General features: G+C 52.2%; 1 protein-coding gene and 2 long non-coding RNA genes across 4 annotated transcripts in view; 1 reads left to right on the top strand and 2 right to left on the bottom strand.

Moving 5' to 3' along the window:
* Window positions 1-23,661, top strand: part of STK32C (serine/threonine kinase 32C) — a 70,414-nt gene that overhangs the window by 43,907 nt on the left and 2,846 nt on the right. For both annotated transcript variants that reach the window (XM_068198386.1, XM_068198387.1), the window contains 6 exons: window positions 18,598-18,749; window positions 20,702-20,875; window positions 21,315-21,352; window positions 22,036-22,125; window positions 22,666-22,769; window positions 22,861-22,977. In XM_068198386.1, coding sequence (XP_068054487.1) covers window positions 18,598-18,749; window positions 20,702-20,875; window positions 21,315-21,352; window positions 22,036-22,125; window positions 22,666-22,769; window positions 22,861-22,977 — 675 coding nt within the window. The remainder of the gene's footprint in view (window positions 1-18,597; window positions 18,750-20,701; window positions 20,876-21,314; window positions 21,353-22,035; window positions 22,126-22,665; window positions 22,770-22,860; window positions 22,978-23,661) is intronic.
* LOC137478470 (uncharacterized) lies at window positions 11,659-13,916 on the bottom strand. The gene is made up of 2 exons (XR_011001595.1): window positions 12,737-13,916; window positions 11,659-12,193 (listed from the first exon to the last, which is right to left on the bottom strand). It is a non-coding gene; the product is annotated as an uncharacterized lncRNA (long non-coding RNA).
* On the bottom strand, window positions 16,707-17,391 carry LOC137478480 (uncharacterized). Its single transcript, XR_011001599.1, has 3 exons — window positions 17,349-17,391; window positions 16,875-16,930; window positions 16,707-16,776 (listed from the first exon to the last, which is right to left on the bottom strand). It is a non-coding gene; the product is annotated as an uncharacterized lncRNA (long non-coding RNA).

Below are 23,661 nucleotides of genomic sequence, written 5' to 3'. Positions count from 1 at the left end.
CAGGTCAGGAGGGGTCTGTGAAGTCCTGGGCTGTTTTCCCAACCAGAAATCAGTTATGCTGAGGAGGTTTTGTTGTTTATTTTTAACTGGCTTTTCTTGCCAAGCATGTGGGAGGATGGGGGAGGTGATGATCAGAAAGCTGTGTGTCTCTGGGAGCTGGTTACTGCTGGTTTCCTAGTGCCAGTCCTTTCTCACTCCCCGTTCCTCTGGCTGCCCCTCTGCCCCTGTGCAGGGGATTCTGGCGTTTGCCCTGGTCTGGCAGTGCCAGCACGGCGTCCCTGGGATGTCACACGAGCACAGGGCTGCTCGGGGAGCTCTGCAGTCCCTCTGTCGCCGTGTCCTGCCCCCTGCAGCCGAGTCACCTGTGTGTGGGGGTGAGAGCTGGGCGCGACAGTGCCAGCGATGGTCCCGGGCACTGCTGGCCCAGGTGTGTCACCTGCCCGGTGACTCCTGTGTGGGGTGGGGTTGTGTGCCAGCACTGGGGCTTCAGGTGGAGGCATGGCCGTGGAAATAGTGTGAAATGTGCAGTGTCAAAGCTGTGGCAGGGCCCAGCCTGGCTCAGTGGGTGGCACAAGTGTCCCTGTGCACTGGGGACATAAACAGGACAGCTGAGGGGTTGGGCAAGCTGCACCTGCTCACATTTCCCTCCGGTCAGGTCATCTTGGCTGGTTTCTCCCATCACACTTTGATCAAAGCTGATGCCACGAGGGTGAGAACACCCAGGTCTGGCTCTGGAGATGGCCCATACTGTCCTTTGCCTTCTCCCTCTGTGGTCCAGCCTGACGAGGTCTTGTTCCACTGGGCCATGGCCTGGGGAGCAGCCTGACCTGCTATACTTGGATGGCTGGAAGATAGAAACTTTGCAAAAGCATTAATTTCCCAGGAGATCTGAGACCTGTTTGGTCAGAAGAAGCCAAATTTTTACCAATTGCCGAAATCTCTTTTTGAATACTTTATGCGTATTAAGCAGTTTTGGTGCTCTGTAATGGTGGCAGCACAAAATCAGCCGTGGTCTGCATGGGGAGGGTCCAGCTGTTCTGAGAGGGAGGACAGGGGACACTCAGTCCCAGTGCTGCCATCAGTGCTTGTTCTAGAGAAGATGTTCCTGTGCAGCCTCAGTTCCCTGACAAACACCAGGAGATCGATTACCCTGCTCTGGCACAACCCACCCACGTGAATTCCTGCTGGGCTTCCATGAAAGTCTGCCTGGGGCTTCCAGGGTAATGGAAATGGATTGCCAGCAGTGTGCAAGTCACTGTGACGGTTTGAGGGGGTGGTTTGAAAGACTCACCCCTCTTTGCAGCTACATCCCTTGAGCAAGGAGAGGCGAAAGCGTGCAGCAGAGCTCTGTCAGATTTCTGGGCTTCTGCTGAACGATGGTGAATGATTAAATACCAGCTCAGTCCTTGGCTGTGAGGATAAGGCAACCAGCTGAAGAAAGTTTCCCCAGACACTCCTGGTGAGAACAGGAACACTCAAGGTCTTGTGTCTTCAGCTCACAATCAAAGCCCAAACACTAACTCAAAACCTCAGTGAAAAAGAGCAGCCCACAGGTTTGTTTCGAGCTGACAGGAGAAGATTCATACTTCACATATAAACTTTCCAGACAAGGGGGTTTTATTCTTGTAAGGAGCAACACCTGGAAAATTAATTCTGCTCAGAACATGGAACAGAGAAAAACCAACTCTTGTCCCAGGGCAGGAGTCTCTTGGCTCTGAAGAGAGCTGCTCCCTGCGCTGCTCGCTCTGCGTTGCAGAAAGGTTAAGTCTAGCACGTAGCAGTCTATCAGGCATCAGAACTGTACACACACTTTCAGCAAAATGCTGAAATGATTCATCTGTCATCTTTCTGGATGACTTTGTCAATATGCTGAATTTCCTCCGACACTGAGAAAAACTTTTTGCGTTTACCAAGTCATTTACGACTCACATTTAATTACAGAAAACATAAAACTGCCTACCTGGCGAGCGTTACTAAAAATTTAGGAGTGACTTGGTTTGCTTGATTAAACCACTCTCTGCCCACGCTGAGGAAGATATTGAGGAGCCAGTGTCCGAGTAGACCCTCGGTGTGTGAGTGACCTGTGAGAGCTGTGGCACCGTGTGATCTCATGGTGACAGGGCCCGGGGCCAGCGCTGGGGTGGCCTTGGGCACAGCATTTCCTTCCACGGTCACTTTGTGCACCTCTCAGGACAGACAGTGACATCCTCGGCGTGGGAACTGTAGGAAGGGAAGGAAAAAGGAACTCAGAAATCCCTTTTGAAGAGCCTGAGAGCCCCAGAGCTGTGGCTCTGGCATATCTGCAATAAATGGCCAGTTTCTGTTTTCTAGACATGGGTTTAATCAGCTTTAAGATACAATTAATCAAATGAAGGTCAGGTTCAATTGCATGTGTATGCCAATTAGCAAGTGTGGAATATTTTCCACTCATAGTAGAGGTGGTATTATTTGATTTTCAGTGATTTAATGCCAGCATAGTGTTCCTCCTGCAGCACAGGCTCCTTTCCGAGCAGCAGCAGCAGTTGCCCAGGTTTTGGCTGCTCTGAAGCCATTTCCCGAGGAGCAGCAGCCAGGAGGGGTTTTCTAGAATGGGGTGCAGTTTGTGGCCCTGTTTTGGTGGGAAATATGCTCTGAGGTTCATTGTGCTCCACGAGAGACAGCGCGAGCCCCCGAGATCTCTGCAGGCGGCGGTGGCGTTGCAGGCCTGGCACCTCTGCCTGTTAAAGTTGGCCTCTTGTGGCTTCAGTCCCCGTGAGGCAGCTGGGGCTGTGTGCTCCTGACCTCCTCCTCCCACCTGGGCTTCCCTCGTGGTTCTGCAGCCCCAGCCGCAGCTGCCTTATCCAGGGATAAGGAGCTGGATGGGGCTGTGGCATTGCCTTATTTACACTTCCCTGCTGAGAAGAAATAAGAGCACGTCCGAAGTTTTTCAGCGTGGATTTGTGCCTTTGTGTGCCTTTGGAAAGAGGGAATTAAACCAGGGCTGGGGCTGGAATGAGCAGCAGCAGGAAATGGAATCTTCCAGAGGGAGCCAGTATACCTGGGGTGGGTGCTGGAGGCCCGTAGGGGCCTGGCTTTCCGTTTGCTCCGGAGGGGCTGGGGGTCCTGGTCGCAGCCCAGCTCCACTGACCCTCCCAGGGAGGGCTGGCTGTGTCTGAGTTGCTTTGTACAAGTACTTCAACTTCATGATTTTGTTGCTTTAATAATTCACACAGCCTGGAGCTGGGTATAGAAAGGCTTTAATCCATTTTCTAAAGGTCACAGATGCCCACCCAGTAGCTGCACCATAAATAAAATTCCCTTCAAGTCTATTCTCAACTGAATCCCTCTTTGACATCAACACTAGCTTGATCCATTTTCTTTTTTTCCAGCTTTATAAATGTTGGATTTTTTCCCCCTAAAGAAAGGCTGGAAACGTAATCCCTTGGTATTTAGCTGCCACACATATTTTTTCCCTTGATTTTTCCTTTATTGTCCTTGATCTCACATGAGGCTGAGGGTTTGCTGGAGCCACCGGCAGGGCTGGGCAGAGGCTGTCCCTGCTGGACACTGCTCCTGTCACTCGATCACAAGCCATGTCATTGGCAGGCTCTGGAGCCAGGGCTGCTTGGCTTTGTCAAAGGGCAACCTGGTTATGGAGGGGGCACAGCCTGAGGGGGGTCTGTGGGTCCTGGGCTGCTGGAGAGCTGCTGGTGTGGAGACATCCAGTGCTGGGCAGGCCCCATCCTACCCGGCCCCGAGGCTGCCCAGGGAGTCCTGCAGGATGCAGGAGATGGGGACCTGCAGCAGGAGTGATGTGAAGGACATTCACACTAGGGACAGGCTCATCCCCAGAGGGTGCTGGGCACTGCCCAGGCTCCCCAGGGAATGGGCACGGCCCCGGGGCTGCCAGAGCTCCAGGAGCCTTTGGACAGCACTGCCAGGGATGCCCAGGGTGGGATTGTTGGGGGTCTGGCAGGGACAGGAGCTGGACTCCTTGTGGGTCTTTTCCAGCTCAGGATATTCCATGATTCTGGGATTCTCTGATTCCACAGTGTGCTCCACCATTGCATCCAGCTCAGGAGCAGCTGCCTGGGCTGGAGACAGTGACCAGGAGCTGAGGGTGAGAAAGCACAGAGCACACACAGAGGGATCCTCCCTCTGATACCATCTCTCTGGTAGTACCAAGTGATTTTTCTTCTTTCCTGGATGTTGCTAAGCTGTGAGTGTGTCATCAGTAAAAGCCAGGAGGGGAATGGAATGGCAGAACATGAAAGGTGCAGTGGTGGTGGGGTCCAGCATCTCCTCTCTGTCTGCATCTCAGGCTGTGGGGGCAGCAGCAGGAAAATTACAGAGTGGGAAGTGCCACTGAAGGGTCTGGAGTGACTGGCTGAGCAGTGAGCTCAGCTGGAAGGGGCTGGGGATTACCCTGCACTTCCCCACTGGGGACCTTTTTGGGGTTTCTGAAAGATCAGACTTCAAAAGACCATGATTTGTCAAACAAGCTGCCCACTTTTGTTATTATTATACAGCCGGTGCCTTATTAACATTTGCATTAGAAACTGCCTGGGGTTTTTTGAGCCCCCGTCATTCCCTGTGGGTGAGTCACGCTGGTGTGGGGGTGTAGGTGGGTTGGGAGGTGGGATGGACCCTCACTCCAGCAGCCAGGCACCTGTGGACAGGAAAGAGGAGTAAGAGAGCAGAGGGCAGAAGCCTCGTCCCCACCAGGCTCGCGCTGATGGCCCTGGGCCACCCCTGCAGGTCTCCACGGGGGCTGGCACTGCTGGCAGCGGGTGCTGGAGCGCGACAGTGGCCCAGGGCAGGTGGGGATGAGCTGGCTGATGTCCCCACGGGGCTGGCCTGTGGCACAGGTGGTCGGTGCCCTGTGCGGGCTGGCTGGCTGCATGGGCTGCAGCCTCAGCAGTGGCTCTGCTCAGGCTGCGAGCAGGAGCGTGTCCACAGCTGGAGCGCCAGGACAGAGCTGGCTGTGCCTTGTGCCAGCACGAGTGTGAACTCCTGTGTGTGCACTGAGCCCCGACAGCAGCTGGCTGCTCAGGTGAGAGTTTTTTCAGCATTAGGTTCTACAACAAAATCCACCCACACCCTCCCCGCTCCCCCTCCCCTCCTGAACCCAAAGAGATCTCGTTTTGAGGCCTTTGATTAAGGAAACCTTTTCATGGATCGACATGTGCTGCCCGTTGGGTGGCAGATGTGCCTGAATCCAGCCCTGACCCTTTGTCAGAAGGGCCAGCCTTGCAGTGGGGTAAGGGACAGAGAGCTGCAAATGTTACACGAGGAGGAAGAGGAGGAGGAGGAGGAGCTGCAGAGGAAGCAGGGGAGGATGCAGCTGGGTCAGGGTGACCTGGCTTTGGAGAAACATTGGAATAGGCTACCCAGGGAGGTGGTGGAGTGCCCAGCCCTGCCTGGTGGTGTTCCAGGAATGACAGGACGTGGCATTCAGTGCTCTGCTCTGGTTGGCAGGGCGGTGTTTGGTCAAAGATTGGACCTCGATCTTGGAGGTCCTTTTTCAACTCAGCTGAAAGGATTCTGTAATTCCATGAGACTTCTACAGCCTAAGTGCATCACAGAATTCTGTAAACATTCCCCCACCTGAAAGGACAAAGAGCAGAATGTTTTGGCATTGATCAGATTAATGATTGGAAATGTCATGGTAGTTGTGCTAGCGCTGCCCTCAGGAGAACCTCCTGTTCCGCTGTGTGCCGCTGGCACAGGCTCCTCCTGCCCTCAGTAGGGCCCACACGGCCACCCCAGACTGCAGCTCCCACATGGCCAACATGAAAACCTCTTACTTCTAAAGTAAAAAATCCACCCTTTGTCACTAATGATGATTACAACTTTCTCAGAGGCTGAAATGTGGCTAGCATTTGGATCTTGTTTTTGTTCTGACAAGCCATCACAGCCCACACCCCCACCAGCTCGTAACTGGAACTGAGAGATGGAAGGTTCCAGCATGAGATGCAGCTTTTGGCAACAATAAAATTGAAGCTGTGTTGGACATCGAGGTCATCTACAGGTCCTTGGAAGCTGCAGCTTGTGAGTTTGGGATGTTGTGTTAATGCTCATGGTTGGACAATCCAATTACAAACCACTTAATGTCAAAAATGATAGGGAGCAGTGTCCTTGGTTCCTATGAAATGATGGGTACATCAGCATGATACAGCAAATAGGGTTTATTAAGGAAAATACTGCCTGGCTTTGTCCAGAGCGTTACGGGTGTACCCTGTTGTTACTCTGGGCAGTGGTGTCTGTGGAAGGAGATTTTGTCCTCTTCTTCACGGGATGTATTTCTTCTTGTGGCTCTAGAGTTCATGAATTCTTATTGAAGCGTCTGTGCACTGCTTAGAAACTGATCTGAATCTCGTGGGGGTTGCATGGACACAGCTCCAAAAGGCTGGAAACAGTTCTGCTCTGGTTTTTCTGTGGTGAAGGCAGAGCTGCCCACAAGCCACTACAAGGCCGTTGGGATTTCCTGTGTCTCAGCAATGAATTAAAGATGGAGCATGAAAAATAGAAGCAGAAACTGATGCAACTGGTGCACAACTCACAATAGAAACAGTGTTGTGACAAGGGATTTGACATGATTTTGCTGAGGTTGTTTGGAGGGACCCACGGCCTGTGCTGGGAGCCAGCGGCAGTGCCACATTGCCACGGGACACGGCCTTCGTGTGGGCCAGGCTTCTAGGCAGCGTCCTTCCCAGGGATGAGCACGCCAGGCGCTTTTATCCCTCCCAGTTTTCCTGACAGCCCTTGTCCTTTGGAATCGCCTCTGTTCCTGTCTCCTGAGATGGCCATTTGCCTCGTTTCCCAGATGAACGGTGTTGGTGGGCTGTGGAGAGGGGTGAGAAGAGGATGTGGGGAAAACTGTTGTGGGATAGACTTTAGAGGTGGATCGGAAAGGGGCTGTGGAGGGCTGGGGGCTCCTCCAGCTGAGGAGGAGCCCCCAGGCCCTAGCGTGGGCTCAGTGGTGCAGGGGCCGTGTCTGGGAGCGGGGCTGGAGAGCGCCGCTCTGCAGCACAGGGCGCTGAGCCCTGGCACCGCGCCTCTGCCCGCTCTGGTGGAGTGACTGGGAGGAAGAGACAGGGATGGGGAGTTCCCGTGGCACCTGCTCTTTGTGTCTGTGTGCTCAACGCCGCCCTGAGCAGGGGGAGCAGAGGACGGGCCAGGGAGAGGTCAGCCTGTCAGGCTGTCCCTGCACAGGGCTCCTGAGGGAGCGGCCAGCAAACCCAGAACGGGTTTGTCAGCAGCGTGGGTATCAGGCTGGGATTTTTGGTGGGTCTGGGTTCCTTCCCCCAGCTCTTTCCATCCGTGATGCTGTTGCCAGGCCTGGGGTGAGGGGTGAGGGGCCCTCAGGTGCAGCCCAGCGAGGGTCACCTGATGGAAAGGCCTGGGCATCGTTGTTTATGTAATGTGCACAGCAAAATCACTGTTTCAATAGTTCCATAAAATTAAAATATCAGGAGTGAAAATGTTGACAAATTCTAAATTTAGTGCTTTCCATTTTTGTACCAACTGGCCGTTTTGTTCTCTGAAATGAAACTCTAAGTACAGGATCACTTTGACAATTGCAAATTGGCTTTTCTTATTTTTTCTTAATACTTTTTTATTGTTACTGACCCGTCACATTTGGGATAGACTATGTTTTATCTGTATGATCAGGGATTCTACCTCCCTTCAGAAAACACTCTGGAGTGTAAGTCCATGAGAATTTTTAAGGAAAGAAGAACATGGAAAGAAACCATGTTTATTGAACAGAAGCCTTTTGTGTCTCTGCTTTCCACCCTCACCTCCCGTTTACTTACTATTTATGTCCAAAATTCATCGAGATTCCTTCTGTTCCTGTCGTTTTCTCAAGGAGTTGCAGTAAGATTGTTGTGCCATATTATTACTTTTGATCTAAAAATTGTTTTTAAAAGTCAATGCTAAAAATTCCTCTCAACAAAGGGCCATGCAGTATGAAATCCTTATCTGTTCATGTGCAGCAAGTGGTGCAGTTAAACCAAACCACACTGAAGGTTACCCAGCACCAGCCCAGCAGGACCAGTGCTGTTTGCCAGGATGCAGGAGCTGCAGCCAGCCCTCACCCCACGGGGGGGTTGTGCCCCCTGTGTGCCCCTCGCTGCATGCTCAGGCTCTCACATCAGCTCTGCTCTGGAACTCGATTTTAGCCCCTGCTACTCTCTATGGGCTTGTCAGGTTAAAATTGTTGCCCAGAGCAGCTGGGGCTGCCCCTGGATCCCTGGCAGTGCCCAAGGCCAGGCTGGACACTGGGGCTGGGAGCACCTGGGACAGTGGGAGGTGTCCCTGCCATGGCAGGGTGGCACTGGGTGGGATTTGGGGTCCCTCCCAACCCAAGGCATCCTGTGATTCTGTGATTCTGAGATCTGCAGGGTGTTCCTGGGCAGAGGAGTCCCATCCCTGGAAATATGGACAAGTACAAAGCACATTTCTTTATCTTGGTAACTTGAGGTGATTGAGTGCTGTTTGGTAGGTCTGACAGAAAGGCTCGTGAGGCTTGTGAAGGCTCCTTGGGCCAGGCAGCCCTGCTGTGACAGTGACTGCTGGGGCTTGGCCGATGGGTGGCTGCAGTGCCCGGGCAAGGAGAGCAGCCAGGATAAGCAGGGGTTGTGTCCAGGCCCAGCACAGCCCCTGTGCCCTCACTCTGGCAGGGATCTGCATTGCCCAGCCTCCACAGCTGCCTTCCAGAGCTGATCCCTTTGTGCAGCCTGGTGCTGAACACCAGCTCAACGGAGCAAGCTTCTGCCAAGGGAAAATCAAGCGTTTGGCTGCAAGAGGCATTGATTCCTCCTGAGGGTTTTGCACTGTGAAACATGAGTATCCCCTTCTTTCTCGGCTGAAAAGAAAGCCTGTGTTTAATTCCTTCAGCACAGAAGGGAAGCTTCGGTGCCTGGGGGCGTGTTGTGGCAGCAGCACAAACGAGGACACTGGGGCCGCTTGGGTCTCGATGCCAGTGCCCATCAGGGCCGGATCACAGTGAGTGATGAGGCTTTTCAAAATAGCACAGCCAGTATTCTTGCCTTGGGGTCAGGGAACTTCAACATCAATTTACGTTCAGAGATTAAATAAGGCCCTCCAATCTTTGTTGGAAGTAATTAGATTTCTTTCTGTTCCCAATATCTGTCAAATATGTAGCTAAAAAAATAATTTTGCCTCTTTAACCATCCTATCACAGAATGTAGTCATGGCCATAAGGAGACATGGCTCCAAATACTAGACATAACTCAAAATGCATGTCGCCCACAGGAAAACAGTGCACAATTTATTCAGACAATGCTCCTTAGCTGTGGCTGTGCACAGGGGTCCAGGTCCTCCTGTAAATCTATGGAGTGCTGCTGAGCTGGAGGAAATGGTGCATCCAGGTTTGGATCCACCCAAAAGGCAGAAAGATGGGTCACAGTGTCTTCAGGGATCTCTGCAGGTTGGTCTGAGTCTTCATTATTCTACTTGAATTATTGAATAAGAAAAGCCCAGCAGAGATCTCTGAGCATGTGATTAAAGCCAGACAGAAATGTAGATGCCTAGCAGCCTTTCTGTAGGCAGTGTGACAGCTCCAGAACACATCTCCTGGGCTGTCTCGTCCCTGCTCTCCGCACGGTGCCAGCCCAGCCCCTGTTTCCTTCAGGGCCTCCCCAGGGTCTGCTCCGTGGTCCGGAGGTCAGCAAATCACACTGTGCCCCAGCAGAGATGTGCTCAGGGCTGTGGCCAGAGGGGGATCCCAAATGTCTACATTTGTGTTTGAACACTGAGTGAGGACACCAGGTTTGGGGTGTCTGCTGGTGATGGGGCCGCTCAGCTGGTGTGCAGCAGGAAAGGTGGAGAACCAGGACAGGTAAAAGCAAAGAAAACCACTTCTGTTTCCTTTTTGTTCTTTAGGGTTTTCTCCTGTCACTTCTTCAGTTTCTCCTTGTTTATTTGGATTAGTGTCTCTCCTGAGGAAAAGAAATCCACACATGTTTGGGAGCTTCAAGTCAAATAATCCCCCATATCCAAACTCAATTACAGAAACATCTGCTCCATGTCTGATGGGACCTTATTTTCTCAGCGTGACATTAAAGGGACATGCTTACTCTGAAGCACCTTAAAATAAGTCACAGGATTTGGACCCTGTAGATATAATTCTGCAGCCCCCTTCCATGATTTCTTGCAGGGAAATGAGGAAATGTTCCCTGACAGACACCAACTGGAAGGCCTCAGCCCTGTTTGCAGTGTACCAATGAGGAGAGCTTTTCCTGACATAGTTTCCATGTGCTGGCTGTCCCATTTGTGTGAGTGAGACAGAATAAGGCTCATTCTGGGGAAAAAAAATCAAAAAACATGAAGAAGCTTAGCTTTGCCTGTGTTTTGAGCTGCTCCAGCTTCACCTGCACACGTGGTTTCTTCTGCCTGCACACGGAGTTCTGGGCACACCCAGAGGGGATTCAGATCCACAGGAGTCTGCTGAGCCTCAGGGAGGGCTGTGGACCTGCACAGAAGCACAGGAACACATTCTTAGGGCTCCAGCTTGAAGCCACTGAGATTGCCCAGAGCATCTGTGGCTGCCCCTGGACCTCTGGCAGTGTCCCAGGCCAGGCTGCACAGGGCTTGGAGCAGCCTGGGACAGTGGAAGGTGTCCCTGCCATGGCAGGGGGCTGGAACTGGATGATCTTTAAGGTCCCTTCCAACCCAGACCAGTCTGGGATTCTGTGATCCTCTGATACACAGCACACTGAAGTGCTGTTGGGAACAGCAGGTGTTATTTTGGGTCAGGAGACTTTTTTGGCTCTAGCATAAGCAACTGAGAAACAGATTTTTTATGGAAGTGTTGACATGACCTGGAAACACCAACAGGCTTGCTGTGAATAAAAGTTTCATCAGCTGCTGTTACAACTTGGCTGCAGAAAACAGCAGTGCTGCATAAAAGAGATTTTAATGATTTATGGTGTTCTGACAAACGAGTCCATCAATCTTGTGGAAAAGCACAGCTTTTCAGCAGGGAAAAACTAAAGTTGTACGGCTCCATGAAAAATATCTTAAGGAGTGAAACGTGGCAAGGTGTCTGGAAATGGAAACAAAATCAGCACTTAAAGATGTCAAGGCAGAGTTGTTGAGCTGGTAACCTTGTCCTTAGAGCATGGCTCCTGAGGGTTCCCCTTGTTTGGCTACCACTGCAACTTCAGAGGTTTAGATGGGATATTGGGCAGGAATTGTTCCCTGGCAGGGTGGGCAGCCCTGGCACAGGGTGCCCAGAGCAGCTGGGGCTGCCCCTGGATCCCTGGCAGTGCCCAAGGCCAGGCTGGACACTGGGGCTGGAGCACCTGGGACAGTGGGAGGTGTCCCTGCCATGGCAGGGGTGGCACTGGGTGGGATTTGGGGTCCCTTCTCTCCCAAACCCTTCTGTGAGCCCATGCTTCTGTGAGCTGGAAGACTGAGGGGTGCTGTTGTCGCAGCCAGCAGCCCTCTCATGTTGGTGTCCCCTGGGCTGGGTCACTGGCACATGGAGAGGTGGCCGTGGAGATGGTAGCAGATGTCCTGGTCCTGCAAACGGGTCTTTGTGTGCTGGAGACAATGGCTGAGAGAAACGCTGCCAGAGACACTGCTGTCATAGCTGTTCCAGGACAAAGTGCTGCTTAAACAAGCTCTGCATTCACGCAGGGAAGGGTTGGAATTGATTCAGAGTAAGTTTTTATTCAGGGTCAGGCAGTTACAGTTCCATGTCCTTGCTGAGCGTGGCGCGAGTGTCACTGTCACAGGCAGGTTGTGTGCAGCTGCAGCCCTGGGGCCAGGACTTGGTGCCACAGGTCCCTCTGGATGTTACCTGACCCCCTGCCCGCCAAGGGTAGGTGTGAAAGGATCTGTGCCCAGAGCTCCCTCCAGGACCAGCCCTGAGGCGATGGAGAGGGGCTGCAGGTGCTGGCAGCCTTCAGTGCTTCTATCTCATGCTCATGGCACCAAGCTCTGGGTCAGCATTGTGGAGGGGGAGCCCCTCTGAGGGGCCAGCAGCATCCTTGAGGGGCTGCGTGCCCCTTCTGGGCCTGCTGGTGTAGGGCAGCTGCTCCTGGGGTGCCTGTGGGAGATGCTTCCAGCAGAGCTTCATCCAGCTGTTCCCGTGGCTCTTGTGCTTAGTGAATCCCTGACACTGAATTATGTCACTGCAGATACACCTGCGAGGCAGCTTTAGGCTTAGTTCTCTTGGCTATGCCTAAAAAAAAAATCTGATTAGCTGATTTTATCCTTAATATTCGTGAGGGTTGTAGAACAAATTATTATGAACTTTTTAATTACCAGCGTTCACAGATGCTAATTACCAGGAAAGGGTTGTATTTTAATTGCCAACAGCACCATCATAATAAAAGATAGATACAAAGATGCATTTGAATGCCAGGGGAAGTAGTTCTGTGTCCTCTGCAGCTGTGGCCATGTCCAGAAGAGTGATCCCTGTTTGCAGCTTTCCTGATAGCAGCTGAGAATTTAACTGACTTTTTTTTTTTAATAGATAATTGGCAAGATTCTGCCTGCAGTTCTTGGTACAGGGGCAAAGCAGAGGGGTCCTGGGGATGTTGGGTGACAGGGATCTCCCTCCAGCCACTTTCTAAAGGATGAAAACCCTGGGAAAAGTGAACGATGTCTTGGTGTAAGAGCTAAGCCATTCAAGGAGAGCTTGGCTAAAGGAGATGAACTTGTTAGAAGTCAATATTGAGGTTATCCTTTCAGCAGTGCACAGGTGCAATAAAGTCCTTCTCACCTGCTTTACTCTTTGCTCAACAAGCTCAGGAAACCAGTGCATGCAATTGTCCAGCCTGTCCTTGCCCTTGCAGTCTGTCTCCGAAGGAAAATTTAGTGTTCAAAATGCAATCAGTTGTCAAAAAAGCTTGAGCTGTTTCTACATCATGCTAAGTGCCTTCTCAGTGCTTCTGGTCCTTCGGGATGAAAGACTTAGCTCTTCCTGCTCCAGAGGCTGCACCTCTCCCGTGTCCCCAACACCTGAGGCTGCTGCCGTGCTTCCCCCACAGCCAAGGCATCTTTCTCCACACAGTCCCAAAACCTGCTGATGCTTCTGGTGCCATGGGCAATTTAATGTTAATGCTCCTCATTTCAAACTTCAGCCTTTCTGGTAAATGGCAGTTCTGTAGATATTGGGGAAAACAGGGAGGGATAAATACCCAGCAGAAGCTGGAGGAGAAATCAATATATGTGGGCAAGTTGCAACCACTGCAAATAAGCATTTTTATAAACTAGAGCAGTGGCCACGGTTCAGAACTGGGTGGGATTAAGGTGTTTGATGTAGGTGTGTAGTGCTGGCTGACTCTAAGCCTTGACTCTGCTCTGAAAACAAAAAGAGTGAGATCCAGGTTGTACGCTGAAATGTCCCTGTGGCTCTGAGCCGCAGTCAACAGTGTCTGTGTGTGGGAGGATTCCAGGGCATCGGTCTCGTCTTACAGAGGCAGCAGCCAAAGGAGCAGAAATTCAAGAAGGAAACCCAGTGCTCCCAGTTCGGACCCAAAGACAGATCCCTGAGTCAGCTGTGGGTTTGTCAACAGCCGTGACGATGACGTCCCTCAGGGGCCACGAGTACCTTTGCTTTGGGTGACCTCTGCATATGCAGGAGGAGACGATGTCTGTGTGCAACCGAGGTAGAGTAATCCCCACTGTTTACCAGCTGCATGTATCCTGCCCAGAATGCAGCCACGGGTTTTGTTTGAGCCCAGGAAAACGCTGCTGTCCCGGGATAACAAGGCTAAGTCAGGACATGCTGTCAAATGATTAGGTGACCTCTCATCTGAGTGGGGCTTTCAGCCTGATGAATTCCTTCAGAATCAGCAGGGCAAAAAGTTATTGGATTTCTAAAGGAGAAAAGGCAGAACCCACTGGAGGCAGCGTGCCAGGCTGGGAAGTGCAGGGATTCAGCTGAGCTGCCAGATGTGGTGACAGTTCAGGTGTTGTCACTGCGATAGCACAGGTGTTGTCATTGGGATAGCACAGGTGTTGTCACTGTGACAGTTCAGGTGTTGTCACTGCGATAGCACAGGTGTTGTCATTGGGATAGCACAGGTGTTGTCACTGTGACAGCATAGGTGTTGTCATTGGGATAGCACGGTGTCACTGTGACAGTTCAGGTGTTGTCACTGTGACAGTACAGGTCCTCTCACTGTGACAGTACAGATGCTCTCACTGTGACAGTTCAGGTGTTGTCACTGGGATAGCACAGGTGTTGTCATTGGGATAGCACAGGTTTTGTCACTGTGACAGTTCAGGTGTTGTCACTGTGACAGCACAGGTTTTGTCACTGACAGCACAGTGTTGTCACTGGGATAGCACAGGTGTTGTCACTGTGGCAGTTCACGTGTTGTCACTGGGATAGCACAGGTGTTGTCACTGTGACAGTTCAGGTGTTGTCACTGGGATAGCACAGGTGTTGTCACTGTGGCAGTTCAGGTGTTGTCACTGTGACAGCACAGGTTTTGTCACTGACAGCACAGGTGTTGTCATTGGGATAGCACAGGTGTTGTCACTGTGGCAGTTCAGGTGTTGTCACTGTGACAGCACAGGTGTTGTCATTGGGATAGCACAGGTGTTGTCACTGTGGCAGTTCAGGTGTTGTCACTGTGGCAGTTCAGGTGTTGTCATTGGGATAGCACAGGTGTTGTCACTGTGGCAGTTCAGGTGTTGTCACTGTGACAGTTCAGGTGTTGTCATTGGGATAGCACAGGTGTTGTCACTGTGACAGTTCAGGTGTTGTCACTGGGATAGCACAGGTGTTGTCACTGTGGCAGTTCAGGTGTTGTGACTGTGACAGCACAGATGTTGTCATTGGGATAGCACAGGTGTTGTCACTGTGACAGTTCAGGTGTTGTCACTGGGATAGCACAGGTGTTGTCACTGTGGCAGTTCAGGTGTTGTCACTGTGACAGCACAGGTTTTGTCACTGACAGCACAGTGTTGTCATTGGGATAGCACAGGTGTTGTCACTGTGACAGCACAGGTGTTGTCATTGGGATAGCACAGGTGTTGTCACTGTGGCAGTTCAGGTGTTGTCACTGTGACAGTTCAGGTGTTGTCACTGGGATAGCACAGGTGTTGTCACTGTGGCAGTTCAGGTGTTGTCACTGTGGCAGTTCACGTGTTATCACTGGGATAGCACAGGTGTTGTCATTGGGATAGCACAGGTGTTGTCACTGTGGCAGTTCGGGTGTTGTCACTGTGACAGCACAGGTGTTGTCATTGGGATAGCACAGGTGTTGTCACTGTGACAGTTCAGGTGTTGTCACTGGGATAGCACAGGTGTTGTCACTGTGGCAGTTCGGGTGTTGTCACTGTGACAGCACAGGTGTTGTCACTGGGATAGCACAGGTGTTGTCATTGGGATAGCACAGGTGTTGTCACTGTGACAGTTCAGGTGTTGTCACTGTGACAGCACAGGTGCCACTGTCTCGGCCCGGGAGGTGTCACCTGCCCCTGTCCTGGCTGGAATGGTGGCTGGGGCTCCGGCTGTCCCTGCGGGATGGGCGGCTGCACACGCCCCTCTGGCAGCGCAGAGTGCGCGGCTATCTGGGGCTCTGTGAAAGCTTTTTGTGCCGTGTCTTGAGCAATCCACTCCCAGCTGCTGCCCGCCTTCTGCCTCGCAGGGCTGGCTCCGTTCCAGTCGTTTTCCTAATGGCTGTATTTAACCACCAAACACTCCTTTTGTGTGGCTGCAATGTGCGAGGATAGAGTAATTTCTGCTTCTTGCCTTTCTCTGCATTGTAGACTTGCCTGAAAATGGATTAATTTTAAAAACGCACTCTTGACTTGTGACCAAATTGATGTTTATTCCTTCCCCAGGAACAGATGCATGAACTGAAAAGTACAAAAAGAAAAAGATACGTCCTGTGTCACTGTCATTTTTGGGGGACACAAGCACATTCATGCATATCTGTAAGCAGGGGCACCTTAAGAATGGTTGCTGTCTGTTACAGGGGCATCGAGTGGCTGAGCCCAGCCAGGCAGCACCAGCACTGGTCCTGGTGTTGGTTTGACCTGAGTTAGACCCTGACCAAGAGCAGTGTGATGTGATCAGTACCTGGTGGTGGCCGTGCTGCAGACACAGCGCCCCTGCCCCACTGTCCATCAGCCATGGGGCTCACTGTGCCCTGCCCATTGGCCATGGGGCTCGCTGTGCCCAGCTGTCCATCGGCCACGGGACTCGCTGTGCCCAGCCCAGCTGTCCATCAGCCATGGGGCTCACTGTTCCCTGTCCATCGGCCATGGGGCTCACTGTTCCCTGTCCATCGGCCACGGGGCTCACTGTTCCCTGTCTATCGGCCACGGGGCTCGCTGTTCCCTGTCCATTGGCCATGGGGTTCACTGTGCCCAGCCCAGCTGTCCATCAGCCATAGGGCTCACTGTTCCCTGTCCATCGGCCACGAGGCTCGCTGTTCCCTGTCCATCGGCCACGGGGCTCACTGTTCCCTGTCCATCGGCCACGGGGCTCGCTGTTCCCTGTCCATTGGCCATGGGGCTCATTGTTCCCTGTCCGTCAGCCATGGGGCTCACTGTTCCCTGTCCATTGGCCATGGGGTTCACTGTGCCCAGCCCAGCTGTCCATCGGCCACGGGGCTCGCTGTTCCCTGTCCATCAGCCACGGGGCTCGCTGTTCCCTGTCCATCGGCCACGGGGCTCGCTGTTCCCTGTCCATCGGCCACGGGGCTCGCTGTTCCCTTGGGCAGCCCCGCGGGCATAGGGCAGCCCCTGCTCATGCCAAGGGCTCAGCTGCAAGGAGGGCCTCTCCACTGACATCCACTTTTCCTGCAGAAATCAGAGAACAAACATTTCCAGAGTGCCCGGAACTGGTGCTCTGTGTGGAGGTGATGCTGTTCCAATGCAGAAAACTCTATCATAATTACAGAGTATATGAAGTTTTCATCATTTTCTCATTTATTATGCTGAACTCCCGTTTTCACTGTGGAGAAACAAGAGACAAATGACATCAGAATAACATGTAATACTCATTAAAGTACAGCAACTCACAACCTAAAAAATAAAGCACCTAGAAATTAATGAGCTTCCAGCAATAATGTGGAATAAGCTGACATCAGGACAGAATGTTGCTCAGTGCCTTGATGGCTGTTACCCAGAGGATTGGATTGTTTTCAGAGCAGTTCTACAGCAATGACCGTGTTTTAAAGGAAAATTGTTAGGGCTTTGCTGCTCAAAGAATTTATAAAATATAAAGTTATTTTTGCCTGGTTTATTGAACATATAACCAATTCAGCCTGCTTTAGGCAGGGGCTGGATCCTGCTGGTGGTGTGCATTGTGGTAGGTCGTTGATTATTATTATTAAGTTTGCATGAAGAAGGTTTTCCCTTATGTTTTGTACCTGGAACGGTCCTTGGCAGCTGGAGTTGAAGGGCTTTGCTTGCAAGGAAACAGCTCAGGTCGCTCTGCCCACGAAGTGCCCTTATCGTGAGCTCTGAGGTGAGCGGAGAGTTATGGCAACAGCTGATTTTCAGCTCTCACCGCAGTTGTATCGACGGCGGAAAATAATCGCGGTAATTCCTGTGCATTGCTAATTAGGGGGTATATCGGGCTAACGATAACCACCCATTATTTTGTCACCTCCTGGTGGTGGCGTGTCCTCGATGATATTATACCGAGCACCATTAGCACTTGCAGATGGTTATTAGTGGCAGCGTTTAGAGGCGCGGAGTGTTCGCGGCTCCCACCTGTCTCCGTTCCCTGCCACCCACAGAAATTCCCTTTCCTTGTTCCGCTCGGTGTAAGCGGGACCCGCTCTCTGCCTGCAGCCGCCCCGGCCGAGGCAGCGGCTGAGCTGCCCGGGGAACGTATACAGCTCTTCCTAATTACCACCACGTCTGATAATTAACGGAGGGCAGACATAATTATAGCAGGTGTAGACATGCCATTAGTAATTTAAAAGAGTTACCGCGATAGCTAATTAGCTCTTTCAAAAGCATCACCTTGGTAATGAAGGTGTCGTTTGCGGAGCTGAGGGAGGTGTGCAGGGCCAGCCCGGCGGGATCTGTGCCAGCCTGGCGGGCTCCGTGCCAGCCCGGCGGGCTCCGTGCCCGCAGCAGAGCGGGGCTCCGGGGACAGGCCCGGGCTATCCCTCCGGACCAAGACTTCGTTGCTGTAACAAATTTGCATTTTGGTCTCTTTCTGCTGCCCCAAAGGGATTATTTTCCCCTTCCTGAGCCCAGCGATGTGTGGGCCAGTCAGAGCTGCCCTGCAGAGCTGGGCAGCAGCGGGGTGAGCAGCAGGAAGGCAAGGCTGGCTGGGAACCCTGTGGCTGCCTGACGCCGCTTTCCACCCAGGCACAGCAAGCCCAAAGGTCTCTCGCACAGGTCCCAGACACAGTTGTTGGAAAAGCTGTCCCTGGAGGCAGCTGCAGTTACCGATGGGCAGTGGGCTGGAGCAGAGCCCGTGCATTCCCCCGTCGGGCACGGCGCTGGGAGCAGGGATGCTGCTGTCCATAGGTCCAAGTCTCAGCCTAGGGATCAGGGATGTTTGAGAGGGGTGAGGAGCTGAGCAGAGTGGGTCTCAGCTCCCAAAGCAGCAGATGAGGATGTGGAACGTGCTCCTGACTCTGTTTTCTCCTCCCTGCCCAGGTGTGCATCGTGCAGAAGAGGGACACGGAGAAGATGTACGCCATGAAGTACATGAACAAGCAGCAGTGCATCGAGAGGGACGAGGTGCGCAACGTGTTCCGAGAGCTGGAGATCCTGCAGGAGATCGAACACGTGTTCCTGGTGAATCTCTGGTGAGCAGCTCCCTCCCCTGAGCCTCCAGTGCTCACAGAGCCACGCACCTGAGAATCCCAGGGGCTCTCCTAACACTTGCAGCAGCAGGTCACTACAAATAGCGACAGTTCAAGTTGCTCGATAATGACTTCATTGTGTGTGCACTGGCAGAAATATTGTCATTACTGAGCAACATCTAATTTTAAAAAACACTCTTAAAATCAGGTTGAAATCTAACAAATAGCTTGAGTTGGCAATGCCTGGGAAACGTATCCTGTCTAGGCAGTGCCAGTACCAAAGGCTGCACTCTGTCTCATCTGCCCTACAATCACATCGACCCCTCAGCCCACCAGCATCCCCCGGTGTGCTTTGCACCACGCTCACTGGCCAAAGAAAACACATTCCTTTGGAGATCAGACACATCATTATCAAATTTTGCAGGAAAAATTAATTTACAGTCTTAGAAAGTAGAGCATTATATCCTAGTGTTGTTGGTTAGTTTGGGGTGAGCCCTAGGCACAGGCCTTGGGACCCCCTGCTCCAGTGATCTGTCCTTTCTCAGCCTTCCTGCCCAGTGAAGGGTCCCCTCCCACTCCAGCAGTGCTGGATGTGTGCCAGGCTGGTGGGGAGGGGGAGACTTCTAAGAATTGAGGAAGTTTTATACCCAAAGTGATGTAAGTGGGTGATGTGTCACATTTGTTTTGTTGATCCATTGCTCCAGAATAGCCAATTGAGTTAATATTGATATTTTTCAGTTTCTTAGCAATTGCAAATGTTTTTCCTGACAAGTGATGAAATTCTGTAGAGAACTTGCTCTCGTAGCAAACCCTTTCGGTCACAGTTTTAAAATAAACCTACATTTAAGATGGGAGCAGAAGTGAGTGATTCATAAGTATTATACAATCCCACATACTCTTTCCTCGGAAGTGCAGTCACCAAATATAACAATGAGCGTTGTTTTGGTGTATCCCCACTGCTGTCAGTCTCCCGTGGGACCCACGGCAGATTTAGAGAGGCGGTTTACTCCACAGTAAATATAAATCTCTTTTCCTGGTTTATCTGGTTAAATTAACAGTTGTGTTTTCCAATTCATCTTCAAGATAGGCTGAGATATTTTAAGTAGGTTTTATGAGATTGTTTGCAGTTGAAAATGCGAAGTTTCTTTGAAGTGTCTGGCTGGCAGAGCCTGAGCTCTGTGCTGGTAGGCTGACATGGCACAGCTGCTCAGGGACAGTGCCAGGCTGAGCAGGGGGACATTACCTGGGATACTCATCTCTTTCAGGGAAGCATTGCTTAGTGTAGGAATTGATTTAAAAAACAAGTAAGCATCTTGAGCTGGACATGCTTGATTGTGAAGGTGCAAGCAGCAAAGCTGCATCTTCAGTTTTGGGCCCAACACTGCAAGGACCTTAAGGGGCTGAAGCATGTCCAGGGAAGGGAACAGAGCTGGGAAGGGTCTGGAGCCCCAGGAGAGGCTGAGGGAGCTGGGAAGGGGCTCAGCCTGGAGCAAAGGAGGCTCAGGAGGGACCTTGTGGCTCTGCACAGCTCCTGCCAGGAGGGGACAGCCGGGGGGTTGGGCTCTGCTCCCAGGGAATAGGGACAGGAGGAGAGGGAATAGCATCAGGCTGGGCAGGGCAGGCTCAGGGTGGGTATTAGGGAAAATTTCCTATCCAAAGGGGCTGCCCAGCCCTGGCACAGCTGCCTGGGGCAGTGGTAGAGTCCCTATCCCTGGAGGGATTTAAAAGCCATGTGGTTGTGGCAGCTGGGGACATGGTCATTGGTGGCCTTGGCTGTGCGGGGAATGGTTGGACTCGAAGGTCTGAGAGAGCTTTTCCAGCACAAACGATTCTGGGGTTCTGTGCCCATGGTGGGGCCACGTGCAGTTCTCCCCGGAGTTGTGTGATTAGGAGAGGGGAAAAGCCTGGCTGGGTTTGCGAGCCCCATGGGGCTCAGCCGCTCCCCGGTCCCGCAGGTATTCCTTCCAGGACGAGGAGGACATGTTCATGGTGGTGGACCTGCTCCTGGGAGGTGACCTGCGCTACCACCTGCAGCAGAACGTTCAGTTCACTGAGGAGACGGTCAAACTTTACATCTGTGAGATGGCTCTGGCCCTCGACTACCTGCAGAGTCAGCACATCATCCACAGGTACCTCCACAGCTCTGCTGGGCCTGCTGGCACCTGCCCTGCTGGCCTCGGGGTGGCTCGTGGTGCCCATGCTGCTCCTGGCCACCCCCTGGCTGCTGGGCCCCCCTCCACTCAGAGGGATTCTGATGCTTCACTGGGGGCTGAACATTTCAGGGCAGGTGTTAAAGCCATCCAGGACTTCACACAAATATTCCCAGCATTGTTATTCCTTTTCTTGGGAATGAGGCCTGAACAAGTCTAATCTTTTCAGTTTTTCACCAAGTTGCCCAGGAAAAGCGTATTTCTAGTCCATCATAAAGGGACGTGCTTCATGTTAGAATATTTTTGTTTTATTTGTTCCTAACTTTTGATAGATAAACAATTGCAGGTTTTTTGTCATTGAGTCTCATCCCTGGTCTGACTGAGGTTCCATCTGCTGTAATCTTCCTTCTTTTCCCAGAGATGTAAAACCAGACAACATCCTCCTCGATGAACAAGGTAGGACCACTGTGCTCCTCTTTGTTTGCTCCCTCATTCATTCCAGGGACAGATTCTTTGTAGTCTGGGTATCTTTTTACCTGGGGAAAGCGTGGGAAAAGCTGCTCTGCTTTTACTGGATTATGCTTGGCTGAACATCCCTGTACTTTTTAATGTGGGGATGGTCACCCAACTGGCCTGTCCAGTGTGCTGTGGTCAGCACGGAGTGGCAGCCCAACTTCAGCCCTGGGAATCTGGAGTCGTTGCAGTTCAATGGCTTCAGTGGTTTGGAACACCCATGTCTAAGGAAGCTCCATGGCAGGAGCTTGGAACGAGAAGACCTTTAAGGCCCTTCCAACCCCAACATTCTGTGGTTCTGATAGTGTTTTCCTGGTGTCTTTTTCAATCCTGTAGCTTCTGGCCAGAGCAATTTGGCCAGTGCTGAAGCTGCTGGGGGTTACTGGCTAGCTCCAAGTGTGATTTAAAATCAAATCCCAAAGCTCCCTACCCTTTAATCACCTGGCCAGCCCAAATCCTGTGAAACCTTTGGGATCTCACATGACCATGCCATGGGATCTGACCCTGACCTGCCCATGTCTGTGCTACCCTGTCTGAGGACAGAAGCTTATGAAACAAATGTGTTCTGACTCTGCATTGCCACTGCACTGCCATTAATTCCTTCTTAAAATATGTCTTTATTTAAGGTCATGCCCATTTAACAGATTTTAATATTGCAACCATCATTAGGGACGGTGAAAGAGCGACAGCATTGGCTGGGACAAAGCCATACATGGGTAAGAGACAGTCACTACTCTTGTGCCTGTGTCACATTCTGAGTGCTCAGCACACGCTGCCCCAGCCAGGGCCCTCCAGTTAATTTAGCACATTGGTGCTTGTGTCCAAGTTGTTCAGCAGAGCCCAATTGCTTAAGAAGGGGAACTTCCAGTGTGACGGCATTGGGACTGGCATGCCACCCCATCCCATCCTGCCCTGCCCCGTGCATTACATCCTGTCCAGTCCCCCCCATCCCACCCTGCCCGCCTCATCCCATCTCCTCCTGCGCTCCCCATCCCTCTCTGGCTCCAGCCTTGCACTTGGTGTCTCCCGTGGCCCCATGGTTGTGCTGTCCTGTGTTGGGAGGGCTGTCCCTGCAGCTGGCTGACCACCCAGTTCCCAGTGAGGGCAGGCACACGGCTGCTGCTCCCCTGCCTCACACAGCCTCCTCTCGGGCAGCCGTGCAGAAAAATCACCGTAAGCGTAGTGCACTGACTTACAGGAAATACTGGAGTAGAGAACAGCAGATAACCTGTTGTGTGTTATGCCTTTCTGCTCAGCCCCGGAGATCTTCCATTCCTTCCTGAGCGGCGGGACGGGCTATTCCTTCGAGGTGGACTGGTGGTCTCTGGGAATCATGGCCTACGAGCTGCTGCGGGGCTGGGTAGGGCTCTGGCCGTTCCGGCCCTCGGATCGTGTGCTCTGGCTGATCCAGAGGCAGAGGGAACTCCTCACCTTTGTGCTCTTGTCCCCAGAGGCCGTACGACATCCACTCCAACAACCCCGTGGAGTCTCTGGTGCAGCTCTTCAGCACCGTCAGCGTCCAGTACTCGTCAGCCTGGTCCAAGGAAATGGTCGCGCTGCTGCGGAAGGTGAATGGCCCTTCTGGGCTGGAGCTGGATGGATTGTTGCATGAATTGTCCTTCTGGGGTGGGTTTGGGTTGGATGGCAGCTACTGTACAGGCAGGACTAGCTGGAAAGTTATTAGCATATTCATAAACAATGAATAATAAGAGTAGTAATAATAATAATATACAAAAGACTGGCTGGGAGAGTTAGGGATGTTAAGCCTTGAGAAGAGAAGCCCCAGGAAGACCTTAAAGCCCCTTCCAGGGCCTGAAGGGGCTCCAGGAGAGCTGGAGAGGGACTGGAGACAATGCATGGAGGGACAGGACACAGAGAATGGCTCCCACTGCCAGAGGGCAGGGATGGATGGGATATTGGGAATTAGGAGTTGTTCCCTGGCAGGGTGGGCAGCCCTGGCACAGGTGCCCAGAGCAGCTGGGGCTGCCCCTGGATCCCTGGCAGTGCCCAAGGCCAGGCTGGACACTGGGGCTGGGAGCACCTGGGACAGTGGGAGGTGTCCCTGCCATGGCAGGGTGGCACTGGGTGAGCAGAGGTGGCACTGGTCCCAGTCTAGTCTGTGACCCTATGATTAATGATGTGTGTTGTGTGTTTATTATCCCTGTAATAAGATGCATGATGTTTGATAGCAAGGAAGCAAAAAGGCTGGTTTTGGTGTGACAGTCAGATTCCCACTGGGCTAGAATTGGGCC

Source organism: Anomalospiza imberbis, chromosome 8 (genome assembly GCF_031753505.1).
Source record: "Anomalospiza imberbis isolate Cuckoo-Finch-1a 21T00152 chromosome 8, ASM3175350v1, whole genome shotgun sequence".
Classification (NCBI taxonomy): domain Eukaryota; kingdom Metazoa; phylum Chordata; class Aves; order Passeriformes; family Viduidae; genus Anomalospiza; species Anomalospiza imberbis.
Note: the sequence above shows the minus strand (reverse complement) of the source record. Positions and strands in the feature narration are given on the sequence as shown.